At 43.7% G+C, this 15082-nt stretch overlaps 1 protein-coding gene across 1 annotated transcript in view; it reads right to left on the bottom strand.

Annotated features, from left to right (window-relative positions):
- LOC129865216 (coiled-coil domain-containing protein 136-like) overlaps positions 1-7910 on the bottom strand; it is a 45659-nt gene extending 37749 nt beyond the window's left edge. Inside the window, exons 1-2 of the mRNA XM_055937808.1 lie at positions 7800-7910; positions 6993-7269 (exon numbers count right to left, since the gene is read on the bottom strand). Of these exons, the coding sequence (XP_055793783.1) occupies positions 6993-7044 (52 nt within the window). The 5' untranslated portion in view covers positions 7045-7269; positions 7800-7910. The remainder of the gene's footprint in view (positions 1-6992; positions 7270-7799) is intronic.
- Between the last annotated feature and the right edge of the window lie 7172 nt (positions 7911-15082).

The following is a 15082-nucleotide window of genomic DNA, read 5'->3' as shown; positions in this document are numbered from 1 at the left end:
CAGGGATTGTAACAAAGCACATATAATTGGGCTTCCAAAATAACGAACAAAAAACAGGGTTTCTATTAACCAATTAGTAACTGTTAGGTTGTATATATCACAGTTATATTGTATTCAGTAGACCAACTGATTAGGCCTCGAGTACCAAATAATACACCCAACCCTGTGCCTGTGTGCCACCTGCATACACACAGCCTAACACAGACACACACTTCTCACTAAGTCTGTACTGTAACACTGAAGGTTACTAGTCTAACAACATAGCTTACTTCTAAAGCATGAAACACACTGAGAATCTCACTGCCGATAGACTGCCGATATGTACTAATCACAGTGGGAGGCCGTTCCTTCTCTTAGTAGAACAAAAGCGTTACCTGCTGCGTGCCGACTTGGTAGCGACGAACCTACCGATTCTACTTGTAGAATCACAATGCTCATTAGCGGCCAAAAATGTGACTGAGCCAATCAGAAAAAATAAAAAAATTGCATTTTCTCCAAACATCCACGGATCAGCCTATGGGATGGTAGCTAGCTAAGTGCACAAACACAGTACACACAACACTAAATACTTCCTCCAAGCTTGCTAACCACTGTATCTAGTATTGACATTATAATTCAATCCCAATTAGCTAGATTAGCTAGTTAACCTGAAACAGCTGCCTGTGTTAACTGCCGAGTTAGTGCAGTGTCCTTATCTAACGTTAGATAGCATCCCACATGGCACTATTCCCTATACACTGTAGTTCACTACTTTAGATAGACCATAGAGCTCTGGTCAAAAGTCGTGCACTAAATAGGGAACAAGGGGACATTTGGGACGCAGATTGTCATTCGAAACAGGATATTTCATAGGGATTGCCAGCCAGGATACACATCCACAGACCTCAAGCCATTTCCAGACTTGGCTCAAAGCAGCAGAAGCAAATTCATAGTCTACAGACCTGTTCCAGTCGGACTTCTAGTGACTAGATGAGGGTATAGTGATGAATTGTTAGTTTGACAGTTATTGCCTTTAAGTTGGTCGTAATACAGAGACAGTGTAGGAGTTCAGTACTCAGCTACACTGATAATAATCATGTTAGACAGCGGCCCACACACACCAGAGAGAGAGAGAGAGAGAGTAAACACTGAGTTTAAAGAAGGTTATACTGTAACTAGACAATCAGCTCTCATGACTGTACTTGTTGTTGACCTTTGTTACAGACACACTCCTACGATTAGCTCTGTGTACTAGGCGAGGATGGGTTGCAGAGTTGAGGCAGTACAGGAGGAGGACATGGGGATGGGGAGGGACTGGTTACTGGCAGGAAGGAAGGGAAGGCTCAAGAGGCCTCGTTTTTGCTGGAGAGAGAGACAGAGAGGATAAACCCAGGCAATGGGTCACGATCCTGAACTTTTCATCTCCAGTCACATCCAATTACAGATGGCAGAGGAGAGGAGACAGGCTCTAATAGGAGGATGCAGAGGCAGAACTATGGCTGCAGCTGTCTCCCTGTGTGTGAGAGAGAGAGAGCAGGGGGAGAGACTGCAGTAGAGTGGTGTGTTAGTGGGCCATGGAGGCGTGATGGTGGGAGGATGAGGTTGGCACGCGCTGGGCTCTGTGGGTGCTATACATGGCATATGTGAAGAGAGGGAGAGGAGGGGTGCAGCTGCTGGGGGTGGACAAGTAGAGACGGGGATCGGGGAAACCAGTGGGTATTGAGGGAAGAAAGAGCTATGGGAGTCGATGGTTCTTCAAAGGCGTGTGTGTGTGTGTGTGTGTGTGTGTGTGTGTGTGTGTGTGTGTGTGTGTGTGTGTGTGTGTGTGTGTGTGTGTGTGTGTGTGTGTGTGTGTGTGTGTGTGTGTGTGTGACAACAGGGATGGGGTGTTCTAGAATGTCGCAGTCAGATCAAAGGAGATTGAGACGCAGTGGGTGGAGACCTTCTCCGTCCCTCTCCCACAGTGTGTCCATCATTATCCTCTACCTCTCTATCAACCTCCTTAGAGTCAAATCAGGTGGGGGGGGGGGAGAAGGATAGAGATGCTGTGTATTTGTCAGTACTTTGTAGTGAGAGTGGAGCAACACTGTAGTCATTACAGTAGCAGAAAAACTGGGCCAACAGCAGACACACACACAGAATGAACCACACACACACACAGAAAGAATGAACCACACACACAGAGAATGAACCACACACACAGAGAATGAATCACACAGCATAGACCTACACACTCCGAGCCATCACAAAGAAGCTCTGAAGATCACAACGGACTTTGGTTTTGATCAGAGACAGCATTTTACAGGGAGAACTCCCGGGACTCTCTATTTCATCTGGGTATAGCTAGCTATACCTAGCTCAAGTCTTTCAGACTAGCTAACAAACCCCATTAACTAGAGCAGCTTTGGCTAACTAAATTTATCTTGAACAGCAACTCAACTCAGACACCTGTGGCTAACCCAAACTCACCTGTACATACTGTAACTACAATATTGTCTCACCTGTACATGTTCAACTCTGTCACACCTACACCCAGAGCTAATTTCGTCAATGAAAATAGTGACTACAATTTTTGTCAAACACCTATTTTTTCCAGAGGAAATTGACGAGACAATAACTAAACTAAAAAAAAAATTCATTTCAGTTATCTCTGTGACTAAAATTGGACTACTAATGTTATCTCATTGAACCTTTATTTAACTAGGCAAGTCAGTTAACTTCTTATGGCTGCAGGGGCAGTATTGAGTAGCTTGGATGAAAGGTGCACAGAGGTGCCCATAGTAAACTGCCTGCTCCTCAGTCCCAGTTGCTAATATATGCATCTTATTATTCGTATTGGATATAAAACACTCTGAAGTTTGTAAAACTGTTTGAATTATGTCTGTGAGTATAACATAACTCATATGGCAGGCAAAAACCTGAGAAGTTCCACTTCCTGTTTGAATTTTTTCTGAGGTGGCAGATTTTCAACCAAGCTCTCATTGAAATTACAGCGAGATATTGATGAGTTTTCACTTCCTACGGCTTCCACTAGATGTCAACAGTCAATAGAACTTTGTCTGATGACTCTAATGTGAAGGGGGGCCGAAGGAGACAGGAATTAGTCAGGTCTGCCACAAGCTGACCATGCTTTCACATGCGCATTCACATGAGTAGGACCTCCGTTCCACCGCTCTTCTGAAGTCAATCTAATTCTCCGGTTGGAACGTTATTCAAGATGTATGTTAACAACATTCTAAAGATTGATTCAGTACATCGTTTGACATGTTTCTACAGACTGTTACGGAACTTTTGGACATTTTGTCACGTTATAGTGGACGCGCTTTGTGACTTTGGAATTGTTTACCAAAAGCGCTAACCAAAGTAGCTAATTGGACATAAATAACGGACATTATCGAACAAATCAAGCATTTGTGGACCTGGGATTCCAAGGACTGTATTCTGAGGAAGTTCATCAAAGGTAAGGAAACATTTATCATGTATTTTCTGGTTTCTGTTGATCCCAACATGGCGGCTAATTTGGCTATTGTTCTGAGCTCCGTCTCAGATTATTGCATGATTTTCTTTTTCCGTAAAGGTTTTTTGAAATCTGACACAGCGGTTGCATTAAGGAGAGGTATATCTATAATTCCATGTGTATAACTTGTATTATCATCTACATTTATGATGAGTATTTCTGTTGAAACGATGTGGCTATGCAAAATTTCTTGATGTTTTTGGAACTAGTGAATGTAACGCGCCAATGTAAACTCCGATTTGTTGTTATAAATATGAACTTTATCAAACAAAACATGCATGTATTGTGTAACATGAAGTCCTATGAGTGTCATCTGATGAAGATAATCAAAGGTTAGTGATTAATTTTATCTCTACTTCTGCTTTTTCTGACTGCTATCTTTCGCTGGAAAAATGGCTGTGCTTATTGTGGTTTGGTGGTGACCTAACATAATCGTTTGTAGTGCTTTCGCTGAAAAGCATATTTGAAATCGGACACTTTGGTGGGATTAACAACAAGATTACCTTTAAAATGATTAAAACACATGTATGTTTGAGGAATTTTAATTATTAGATTTCTGTTGTTTGAATTTGGCGCCCTGCACTTTCACTGGCTGTTGTCATATCGATCCCAGTAGCAGGATGCAGCCATATAAGAACAAATTTTAATTTACAATGACAGCCTACCCCGGCCAATTACGCGCCACCCAATCACAGCCGGATTTGTGCAACCTGGATTTGAACCAGGGACTACAGTGACGCCTCTTGCACTAGATGCAGTGCCTTAGACCGCTGCGCCACTCGGGAGCCCAATGGACTGGATAAGAGTTTTTAGGTGAGATTGAGAGCTTTTCAGTGATAAGCACAATGAATATTAGCAGCACAGATGCACAGAGCAGTTCTGTTCAGCAGTCTAAAGGACACACCACCCCCGGCACACACAGCCTGCCTCCGATTATACACATCGTGAAGCCGACTCTCTTGCTTCCCCGTGGCTAACCAGTCACCACCAGCCTTCTAGTTAGCTACCCTTTGCCTGGTTAAGAAAGAAGCTTCTTTACTAAATGAAAAACAACAGCAGCATTGAGTTTAATAGTGAAACAGTCTAGCTATGTTTTTCTCTCCTCTATTATAGAAAACACTGTCTCTCCTACACCTGTTAAAACTACAACACTGTCTCTCCTACACCTGTTAAAACTACAACACTGTCTCTCCTACACCTGTTAAAACTACAACACTGTCTCTCCTACACCTGTTAAAACTACAACACTGTCTCTCCTACACCTGTTAAAACTACAACACTGTCTCTCCTACACCTGTTAAAACTACAACACTGTCTCACCTACACCTGTTAAAACTACAACACTGTCTCTCCTACACCTGTTAAAACTACAACACTGTCTCTCCTACACCTGTTAAAACTACAACACTGTCTCTCCTACACCTGTTAAAACTACAACACTGTCTCTCCTACACCTGTTAAAACTACAACACTGTCTCTCCTACACCTGTTAAAACTACAACACAGTCTCACCTACACCTGTTAAAACTACAACACTGTCTCTCCTACACCTGTTAAAACTACAACACTGTCTCTCCTACACCTGTTAAAACTACAACACTGTCTCTCCTACACCTGTTAAAACTACAACACTGTCTCTCCTACACCTGTTAAAACTACAACACTGTCTCTCCTACACCTGTTAAAACTACAACACTGTCTCTCCTACACCTGTTAAAACTACAACACTGTCTCTCCTACACCTGTTAAAACTACAACACAGTCTCACCTACACCTGTTAAAACTACAACACTGTCTCTCCTACACCTGTTAAAACTACAACACTGTCTCTCCTACACCTGTTAAAACTACAACACTGTCTCTCCTACACCTGTTAAAACTACAACACAGTCTCTCCTACACCTGTTAAAACTACAACACAGTCTCACCTACACCTGTTAAAACTACAACATTGTACCTGCTTTAACCATCCACTGCACACCTCACACTCTCCCCTCAAATACAGTATGTCCTGGCTACTTAACATAAGGAACCATACGTGTGATCAGACCATGGCTTAAATGAAGGTTACTACAAGCTTCCCTCCGTTGATCTACGTGCATGTGTGTGTGTGCGTGTACATGGGTGGAGTGGGATTTCTGGAGTAGCGGATACCTTTTGGTAACATGATATCGTCCACGGTCCCTCTCCCATTTGCAAGGGGGCGACAGCAATGTTTTTCATTTTTGTCTTTTCATTTAGTTAAAACAAGGAAGAGTCGCCTTTCCTTGCTAGTAGTAGTTAGGTGGCAGCCTGGCTAGCTGGTTTTAGCCTTGCTAAAAACATAGCGAGCTAGCTAGCCTTTTTAGCTTCCCACATCTCCATGTGAAATAATCAGATTTATAATTTTATAAATATATTTATACTTGATGGTGTAACCTAAAACATTATTCCAGTTTGATAAGCTGCTTGTGTATTAATTTCCATCAGCTAAAAATAAAACGTTATCATGTTTTGGTCATGGAGAAAAAAGCACATGGCTAGCCACTTGCCTAAAGCAGGTTCTACCATTTCACAATTGCCTATATCACTAGTTCTAAACAAAATACCTTGTTCGGTAGATTCGTGTTGTTTGGTTTACTGTTTGAACAGTTACTGAGATTATATTTGGTTATCAATGCAAAATAGGCTACTTTGATGAATAGCCTATGTAGCATATAGATCAGATCAAGAAACCAAGCGACAACAGTTTTCAGGTAGTAAAAATGTATGTTGAATGCCGGAGTGTGTTACAAGGCCCCTTTTGTAATGAAAAACATTGCAACACTCCAAATCTTGCGTCTGCATAGAGCTTGTAGTAATCGGCTCAATGGCCAAACTTAACCTGTGGACCAACGGTCAGTCATACACTGTACATAGGCTAGTTATCATAAAGGATTCACACAGAGGTCATAGGTTACAAAGCAAATACATAGGCTGAATGTCCAACATCATTAATGCCAGGAAAACCCCTGGGGATCTGATAGCTGAAAGAATGCATACAGAATTCCCATTGTTATGATGATTGACTATTTACCCAGCATCAGCATTTATATTTGGATGTGTAAATCCAATATTTAAATAATATTAAGAGTTTATGAATGTAATATTCACAGAGCTCTGTGATCCAGCTAGCTTGCAGTCTCTGCTGGAGGACGTCCCTGAATAGTGTCAATATGGAAGGCTGGCAGGCTGTCTCTCCCTCCCTCTGAGGTGAAGCCTGCCTGGATCTCTCTGTTAATCCATCTGTTCTGGTAAACACAGGCCTCGCTGACTGGCTAACACAAACACTCAGCCATACAAACAGACACACACGCACACATATACTGGTAGACCCTTTACGGCTCACACACTCACGAACATAACATTTTGTGTAGACATCAATGGAGTCATTGGGATGCAGTGCACACACGCAGGCATAAAAACAACACACATGATTGTGTGATAAGCACACACACAAACATACACACACACTAACCTGCAGGGTCCATGGCCTCCTCGATGACCGGTGGCAGGCGTAGTCCGTCCATGGTTGCCCTGGCGATTCAGTGGGGGGGATTAGGTGGAAGGTGTCGTGTGGGTCCGGATGCTCTCTTGTACTGCAGAGGTCGAGTGATGGATGAGTATAGGGGGACCAGGGCAAAGAGAGACAGGGGGAGGATGACGCAGACGAAGCCCAGGAAGGCTCCTCAAGCTCCGGGTAGACTCAGCCGCAGCAGCCCCTCCATCCTGGAGGTGAGAGAGACGCAAGGACGCTGGAGAGCAAAGAGACAAACTGAGCGAGGGACTGTAGTCTGAGATGCACGCAACAAAAAGACAAACTGAGCGAGGGACCGCAATCTGAGATGCATGCAACAAAGAGACATACGCTACAGCTCTCTCTCAAACACACTCAGATGCTACACAATTCACTCTCTAGACCTCCTTTTGTTTTGATACTGCACTACTGTGTTCTTTTTACTTGAGCTGTTATTCTATAACCCCTTCCTGTCTTTTCTCTCTCTCTCTCTACTACTGACCAATTCTCTCTCTCTGATTTGCACGGTTGGTCCCTCTACTGGTTTCTCTCCCGTCTCGGACTGGGTATGAAGCACGTTTGATGCTAATGCTTTGTATCCCTTCTCTCGTTTTCCCTCTCCCTTTCTCTTTCCCTCTACCTGCTCTTTCTGCTTCTTTAACCACACGGGTCAAATCAAAGGCATTCCTTTCACCATCTAGCACACGTATCTGTAAGTGCAAATATCAGGTAAATATAGACACACACACACACACACACTGTATTTACCTTTAATGAGAGTCAGACCTCAGAGCTCTGAATGCTGACAACCTATTCTCCTGCAGCTTGCGATTCATTTCCCGTCTGTCGTTCACTCCTCCCTCCCTCTCTCTTTCTCTCTCTCTTACACACACACACACACACACACACACACACACACACACACACACACACACACACACACACACACACACACACACACACACACACACACACACACTCTCCCTCCAATTCTCTTTTCTCGTTGTGTTAACTACGCAGGCCTAATTAGTAAAAGGTTCTCATACTAAATACCGCTGTCTGATTATTTCCGTCTCCTTCCATCCTCCCTATATCTTTCCTTACAGATTAAAATGGCTTAACCCTTCCCTTACCTGCTGTTGACCCGTCAGCTGTGATCAATGAACACCGCTAGTTTCATCCAGCCATCGAACCTAATGAGAGAGCCCAGATTGTATGTCATGAATACACAATGAACTTATGATGCGAGTGATTTAACCCTTCGCTGCACTGAGGACAGGTACTGGGGTAGAGACTGATGAGGGAGGACTCTTGTGGGTTCTCACAGATGCCGTGTACCTTCAGAGGGACATGAAACACTGCGGGGGGAAATATGTACAGGTTTATGGTATCTGTCATTCTGCAAGCAGCATTTTGTAATATCTACAATGCCTTTGAAAGCTTTTGTAGCAAGAACCTTTAATATTCACGACTATCAGAATGTTATCAAATGAAACTAAAGTAGGCTACTTGTCAGTGCTGATTATTCTCAAACTATTCATTACGAAATGTTGATCAGTCATGGAAATAAAAGTGCTGAAAACAAATTGGCTCCCAATTTAGAAAGAAGATGGAGAACAAGCTATGAAGGAAAAGTACTGAAGTTTTGGTGACGGTAAAAGCCAACTAGCGCAAAAATAATATTGCGATTTTGTCAAAGCGATACGATATGAATTATCGTTTAAAAAAAAAATACATTTAAATAATGATGGTATCTGTCATTCTGCAAGCCATTGAAAGCTTTTCTTCTTTGTGTTGCAAGAACCATTAACATTCATGACTATCAGAATGGCATCAAATGGAACCGAAGTAGTCTATTTGTCAGTGCTGATTATTGTCTACAGATGTAACTATTTATTATGTGCTCTCAGCTTTGACATGTTGACATTGTGAGCACAAAGGCCATGAAGTAACAAACTGAGTAACACTTCACAATACACAATGACTCACAACAAACAGGCCTCTCGTTATAAAAGTGGAACTGCGACGAGCTCAGAGCATCACACGACTCGAGGCGGAGGGGTTGCTAGGCAACCAAGTCCACTGGACCGCATCACATGAAATAGGCTAGATGCAAATTCTTCAAGCTAAAAACAAAACTACAGAGATAAGTGAAACATTCTTAACAGTCAAACCTCAATATCTAAATTAGTTGTAATAGATGGTCCTTAATAGCCAATGATGAAAGTTTCAGGAAAGACTACAAAAGTTCAAAGTTGACTTCGAAGGATGTTTTATCTTTACCAGAACACCCTGGTATCCTCTGCCCTGTGGGTTCTCTCGATCAGATGGTGAATCAGTAAACCTGACTACAGTGAGTGAGTGTGACTGAGCTGCTGTGCATCGCTGTGCAACACTGCAGCAGAAGTTATATAAGGCAGGCTTTAAGAGGACCAGAGAGAGAAAGAACACTACTGCCTGAAAGGAAGGGAAGGGAGTATACCCAGAATTATGACAAATTGCATAAGTAGAATTGAATAAGCTAGCAACACATATAGGTATTGCTCCCACCACTGTGCCGCAAGGAGTGGAGGTTTCTGCTGTGTGCTATCCTATGGGAGATGCTATGAATGCCATGCTACCATCATCAGGAGGTAAGTCTACGAACACACATGGATGCACACACACACAAACCTGATAACCATGCCATGGAGGGCCCTGTGTCCTGCTCTCTCCAACAACTCTCTCCAGAATATCTCCTCCCACCCACCCACCCACTCACACACACACACACACACACTGATATAAAAGACAAGAAGACAAGCAGGCTGTGAAAACTAGCCTAACCTTGCTGTGGGCTAAGACAGGATCTGCCCGTCTCATCACTGCCCTAACCTCGCCATGGGCTAAGACTGGATCTCCCAGTCTCTCCTGTCATCACTTCTCTGTGTAACACAGACATTCACATTTAAACAGGCAGGAAAATGTGGGTTCACTGCTGTTAAGCCAGGGTGTAGATAACACACACACACAAACACTCCAGGCGTACACAATGTGCAAGTGCATTTGGTAAAAATAAGTTGCGGCTCGGAGAAAATATCAACACCATTAAAAAGGCATATCCCCTAATTGTTTTTGTTTCCTCTTTCCAACCAGCTATAAGAGCAGCTGACAGATTTGCTCCATCTCAAAACACTTGCAACAGTTTACAGTCAGGTGCCCCAGTTAGCATGGGAGAGAGTGAAACTGGGTATTCCCAGATGGAGCGTGGTTGCCCTGGGCGCAAGGCAGAGCACTCTTTTGGAAACACATTGTGACCTTGTTAGACACAGCTGGGCCAGAGTTGGGATCAACAGAAGTGTCATTACAACACCGTTTCCATATTATATATCCATATTAATATGCCTTAGTACCATAGTGAGGTGAAGGAATATTATTGTACCTAAGGAGGTTCCTGCAGTGAAAAAACGTGGGAACAATATTCGGTTGGCCTAATGTGTGTAATAAGTAGATGTTCTGTGTTTTAAACCAGCATGGCTATAATACATTATGCACTATAGTCTTATAAGTCATTATAGTTCATGATCCATAAAACATCATACAGAGTATTATGTTTTTATTTTATTCATTTTTATTTAACCAGGCAAGTCGGTTAAGAACAAATTCTTATTTACAATGACAGCCTACCCCGACCAAATCCTAACAGCGCTGGGCCAGTTGTGCGCCGCCCTATGGGACTCCCAATCACGGCCGGTTGTGATACAGCCTGGAATCAAACCAGGGTCTGTAGTGACGCCTCTAGCACTGCGAAGCAGTGCCTTAGACCGCTGCGCCACCCGGGAGCCCTAATGTAACCACTTATGAGAATGGAGAATTATGGACGCTTATAGTTAGTGTTATAACACACTATAAAGCTTGTTTATAGAATGTGTACTTCATAGAATGTTACCAAATATGTGTGCGTGCGTGTGGCTTCCCATGTCCCCCCCAAAGAGTATTAGCTCACTCTCCTTATTGAGGGTAAGAGAGTCAACACAAACCAAACTACACACACTTACTTTTTACAGAGCAGAGCAACCCTGTTCAATAGGCTACACTGCATTAGCACGAATGTCCATTGTGTAACTCAAAAGGAATATTATTTGAAAGCACAAACAACTTAACTGCATTACATTATAGGCCTAAGCCTAATACTGACAATCTGTTAATAGTTCTCCTATTTCACACATGTACAAGCACGAATTGGAGATCTGTTTTTTGCATATCCCTACTCCTCCTAAGACACCCTCGAAGGGTGTGGTCAGAGATCGGCCATTATTGACAGCAACCCTGGAGCAATTAAAGTTAAGTGCCTTGCTCAAGGGCACGTCAACAGTTTTTTCACTTAGTCGGCTTGGGGATTTTTTATTATTTTTTTATTTATTTTTTTTATCCCCTTTTTTTCCCCAATTTTCGTGGTATCCAATCGCTAGTAATTACTATCTTGTCTCATCGCTACAACTCCCGTACGGGCTCGGGAGAGACGAAAGTCGAAAGCCATGCGTCCTCCGAAGCACAACCCAACCTAGCCGCACTGCTTCTTTAACACAGCGCGCCTCCAACCCGGAAGCCAGCCGCACCAATGTGTCGCACCAATGTGTCGGAGGAAACACCGTGCACCTGTCCCCCTTGGTTAGCGCGCACTGCGCCCGGCCCGCCACAGGAGTCGCTGGAGCGCGATGAGACAAGGATATCCCTACCGGCCAAACCCACCCTAACCCGGACGACGCTAGCCCAATTGTGCGTCGCCCCACGGACCTCCCGGTCGCGGCCGGCTGCGACAGAGCCTGGGCGCGAACCCAGAGACTCTGGTGGCGCAGTTAGCACTGCGATGCAGTGCCCTAGACCACTGCGCCACCCGGGAGGCCCGGCTTGGGGATTTGAACCAGCGACCTTTCGGTTACTGGCCCAACGCTTCTATCCGCTAGGCTACCTGATACCTGCTGTAGGCTAAAGCATCATAATCGTCATTAATTGTTACATCTAGAAACGCTGATACAACCATTGTATTTCTGCTAAAAATGGAAAGATGTGGCGATGACATCATAAATAAAGTCCTGTGATATTCTCGAATTTTGACAGTGTATCCCGGGTAACAGAACGCTCAAATGCACTTTTTCACCAAAAAAGACACCCTAAACTTCAGAACACAAACTGCGCTCATAGAGTAAACACATGTAAGTATTACAATGTCTCTTAAGAAATAGGTAAGGTTTTTTTTACTTAAAAAAGTAAAGTTTGTCTGTTAAAAATGGAAGTCAAAATAAAAAATATATATGTTATATATATAATAGTTTTAGTATGTCTTATTTGGAAAACACGGAAAACATCCCGCTTCGCCCTGGCTTGCTGCCCACATTGTGAAGAACGAGAGGAGGTCATCTGGGCCTTCAGGTGTGGGGAGGTGCCTGAAGCCTGGATGTCCTCCCTCTGTCCTCTCCAGACCAAGGGACCAGTCTGCCAAAGACTGTCTGGAGCTGAAGAACATCTAGTCTTACGTGCTAGTGGACATGTGGGAGCCGAACATGGAGGCCCCTCAAAAGGTCAGTGTACCCCTTTCTGCCTCGCCCTCTTCCTCCAGAGAGAGAAGCAGCGGACCTGGCCACACCCGGATCTGGAGAAAGGAGCGGCGCCCTGACCCCTAAAGCTACTACTCCAGGTCCAGCCATGTTGAGAGGCATAGGAGGAGCGAGGTGATGCGGCTTGGCTTCTCTGGCGAGAGACACAGCCACCAGAGCCATGACCCTCACACCCACCACTCCTATCAGAGCCACACGGACAGAACCAGCAGGACCTCTGCCCTCAGCTGTCTAAGTCCCGTAAGAGGAGCAGGGAGGGTCGGAATGAACTTCAGGTTTCCTCCAGCTGCAACAGTAGCAGAGTTGAGCACTCAGCCTACAGCATGGTGCACCCAAGGCACTGAAAGTATTTGGAATTCGATTTTTTTCAAATAAGTTTAATTTCGAGCTAAATATGAGTTACTTGTTGTTTAACTCTTGAGTGTCTGCCTTATATTCTGTTCCAAAAGCATGCACATATTGTTAATGTGTATATTTGTGCGATCAAATAAAACATTTCTCAAACATTTGAAGATGTTTGAGAATAGGCTAATATGGTTAGCAAGTTTAGCGCAAGGGAAGTGACCTGGATACTGCAGCCCTGTAGTCTGCTCAGCATATTAATTAAACATGGAAACCATAGAGAGGGAGAAACGTATGTTTTACACAGAGAGAGAGAGAGAGAGAGTCAATGAAAGAAAAATGAAGAAAAATGGGGAGGCAAGGAGTATTTACTGACAGAAAGAGAGATGCTGTAAGAAAGGGAGAGAAGTGAGGTGGTTGTGTCAGGGATAGTGTTGATGGAGAGAGGGAGAGGGAGATTGAGAAGAGAGGAGAGGAAAAGGATTGAAGAGGAAGAGAGATGTAATTACTGTTCTTGTTCCACAGTGAGCACAGTGGTCTGGAATAGGGAGCCTGCCTATTACTGTCAATACAGCAGAGCCAGAACACACGCACATGCACATGCACAGCACGCACACACACACGGACAATACCGAACCCACACACTAGCACCTACATTGACTTCTAAAAGCCAGATCTGACTTCATTTTCCAAACTAAAACAGAACAGACTATTCCAGTTGTGTTTACATACAATAGCGCCACACCCCGTTTCCTGATGGTGAGCTCACAGGACATTAAGAGGTACATTTTTCCCTTGAATGTCACAAAAAGTCTCCAAAGCACTGTAATATCACTTTAAATACAATAACATGTAAATGATCTGAGCTGTTGAAAACAACCAGAGACAGTTAGATAAGAGATGTCTGTTGAGTGCAGAGCTGTAGTGGGAGGGACATGGGTGGGCAGGAGATTAGGGTGAAGGGATTTATCTAAGCTGTTTTCATCTTTGGCTAGGAGACAGCAGATACACACACACACATTTTTTTGGTCTGGGCTAACACTGGTCCTCACGGCTGTAGTTTGTCTCATCTATAGTTTGGGTGGTTGATGCTCTAGTACGGGGCCTGGGCTGCTTTTGTCCATTGTGAGTGAGTGAGTGAGTGAGTGAGTGAGTGAGTGAGTGAGTGAGTGAGTGAGTGAGTGAGTGAGGGAGGGAGGGAGGGAGGGAGGGAGGGAGTGAGTGAGTGAGTGAGTGAGTGAGTGAGTGAGTGAGTGAGTGAGTGAGTGAGTGAGTGAGTGAGTGAGTGAGTGAGTGAGTGAGGGAGGGAGGGAGGGAGGGAGGGAGGGAGGGAGGGAGGGAGGGAGGGGGTGTGTGTGTGTGTGTGTGTGTGTTTCCGCCCCAGAGACCAAGGCAGAGCTCCCTGAATAACATTAACATTTAAAGCAGCACACTAATAACAGTGCAACATAGTAATCACCACACTCATTACATTACAGCTATGCAGCTACACCACATATTGCCTGCCTACCTCTTATAACAAGAAATGGCTTCATAACAAAACGCTAACATAAGCCCAGTAATTACCTCAAATCTTAATATCAAAACACTAAACATTAGAGAGACTACACAACCCAGCTTTGCTTAACTCAAATTAACTCTACCACACTAGTTTTAATTCATCAGCAGACTCAGACACAATTTACATCAAACATATCTAGTTATTATAGCCTGGGTACTGCTTGGGGCATTTACATTTGCAGTTATTACAGTAGAACAAAACAACGCATCTTACTATAAGGCCTCCATTGTATTATGCACTACATGCACCACTACTACATCGGTAAAAATATCAACATTAGTTTCAATTTAAAAGGCAAACATATCCCGTGAGAAAGAGACAGAGGAAAAGAAAGAGATGAAAAACAGCCTTAGTCATATATTACAACTCCAATGAAGAAGATGAAAAGAGAGAGAGAAAGAGAGGACAGATGACAACTGGTGAGATAGAGTGAGAGCGATAACTACCCGTGGGATGTGTGTCAACAGCAGCCTTGGGAAAATCCTCTGCATTATCATTAAAAGCAGACGTGCACATTTCCTCAGTGAAAACAATGTACTGAGCAAAGCGTT

This window comes from Salvelinus fontinalis, chromosome 11, assembly GCF_029448725.1.
Source record: "Salvelinus fontinalis isolate EN_2023a chromosome 11, ASM2944872v1, whole genome shotgun sequence".
In the NCBI taxonomy this organism is placed as follows: domain Eukaryota; kingdom Metazoa; phylum Chordata; class Actinopteri; order Salmoniformes; family Salmonidae; genus Salvelinus; species Salvelinus fontinalis.
The sequence above is the reverse complement of the archived record's forward strand: the minus strand, read 5'-3'. Positions and strand labels throughout refer to the sequence as shown.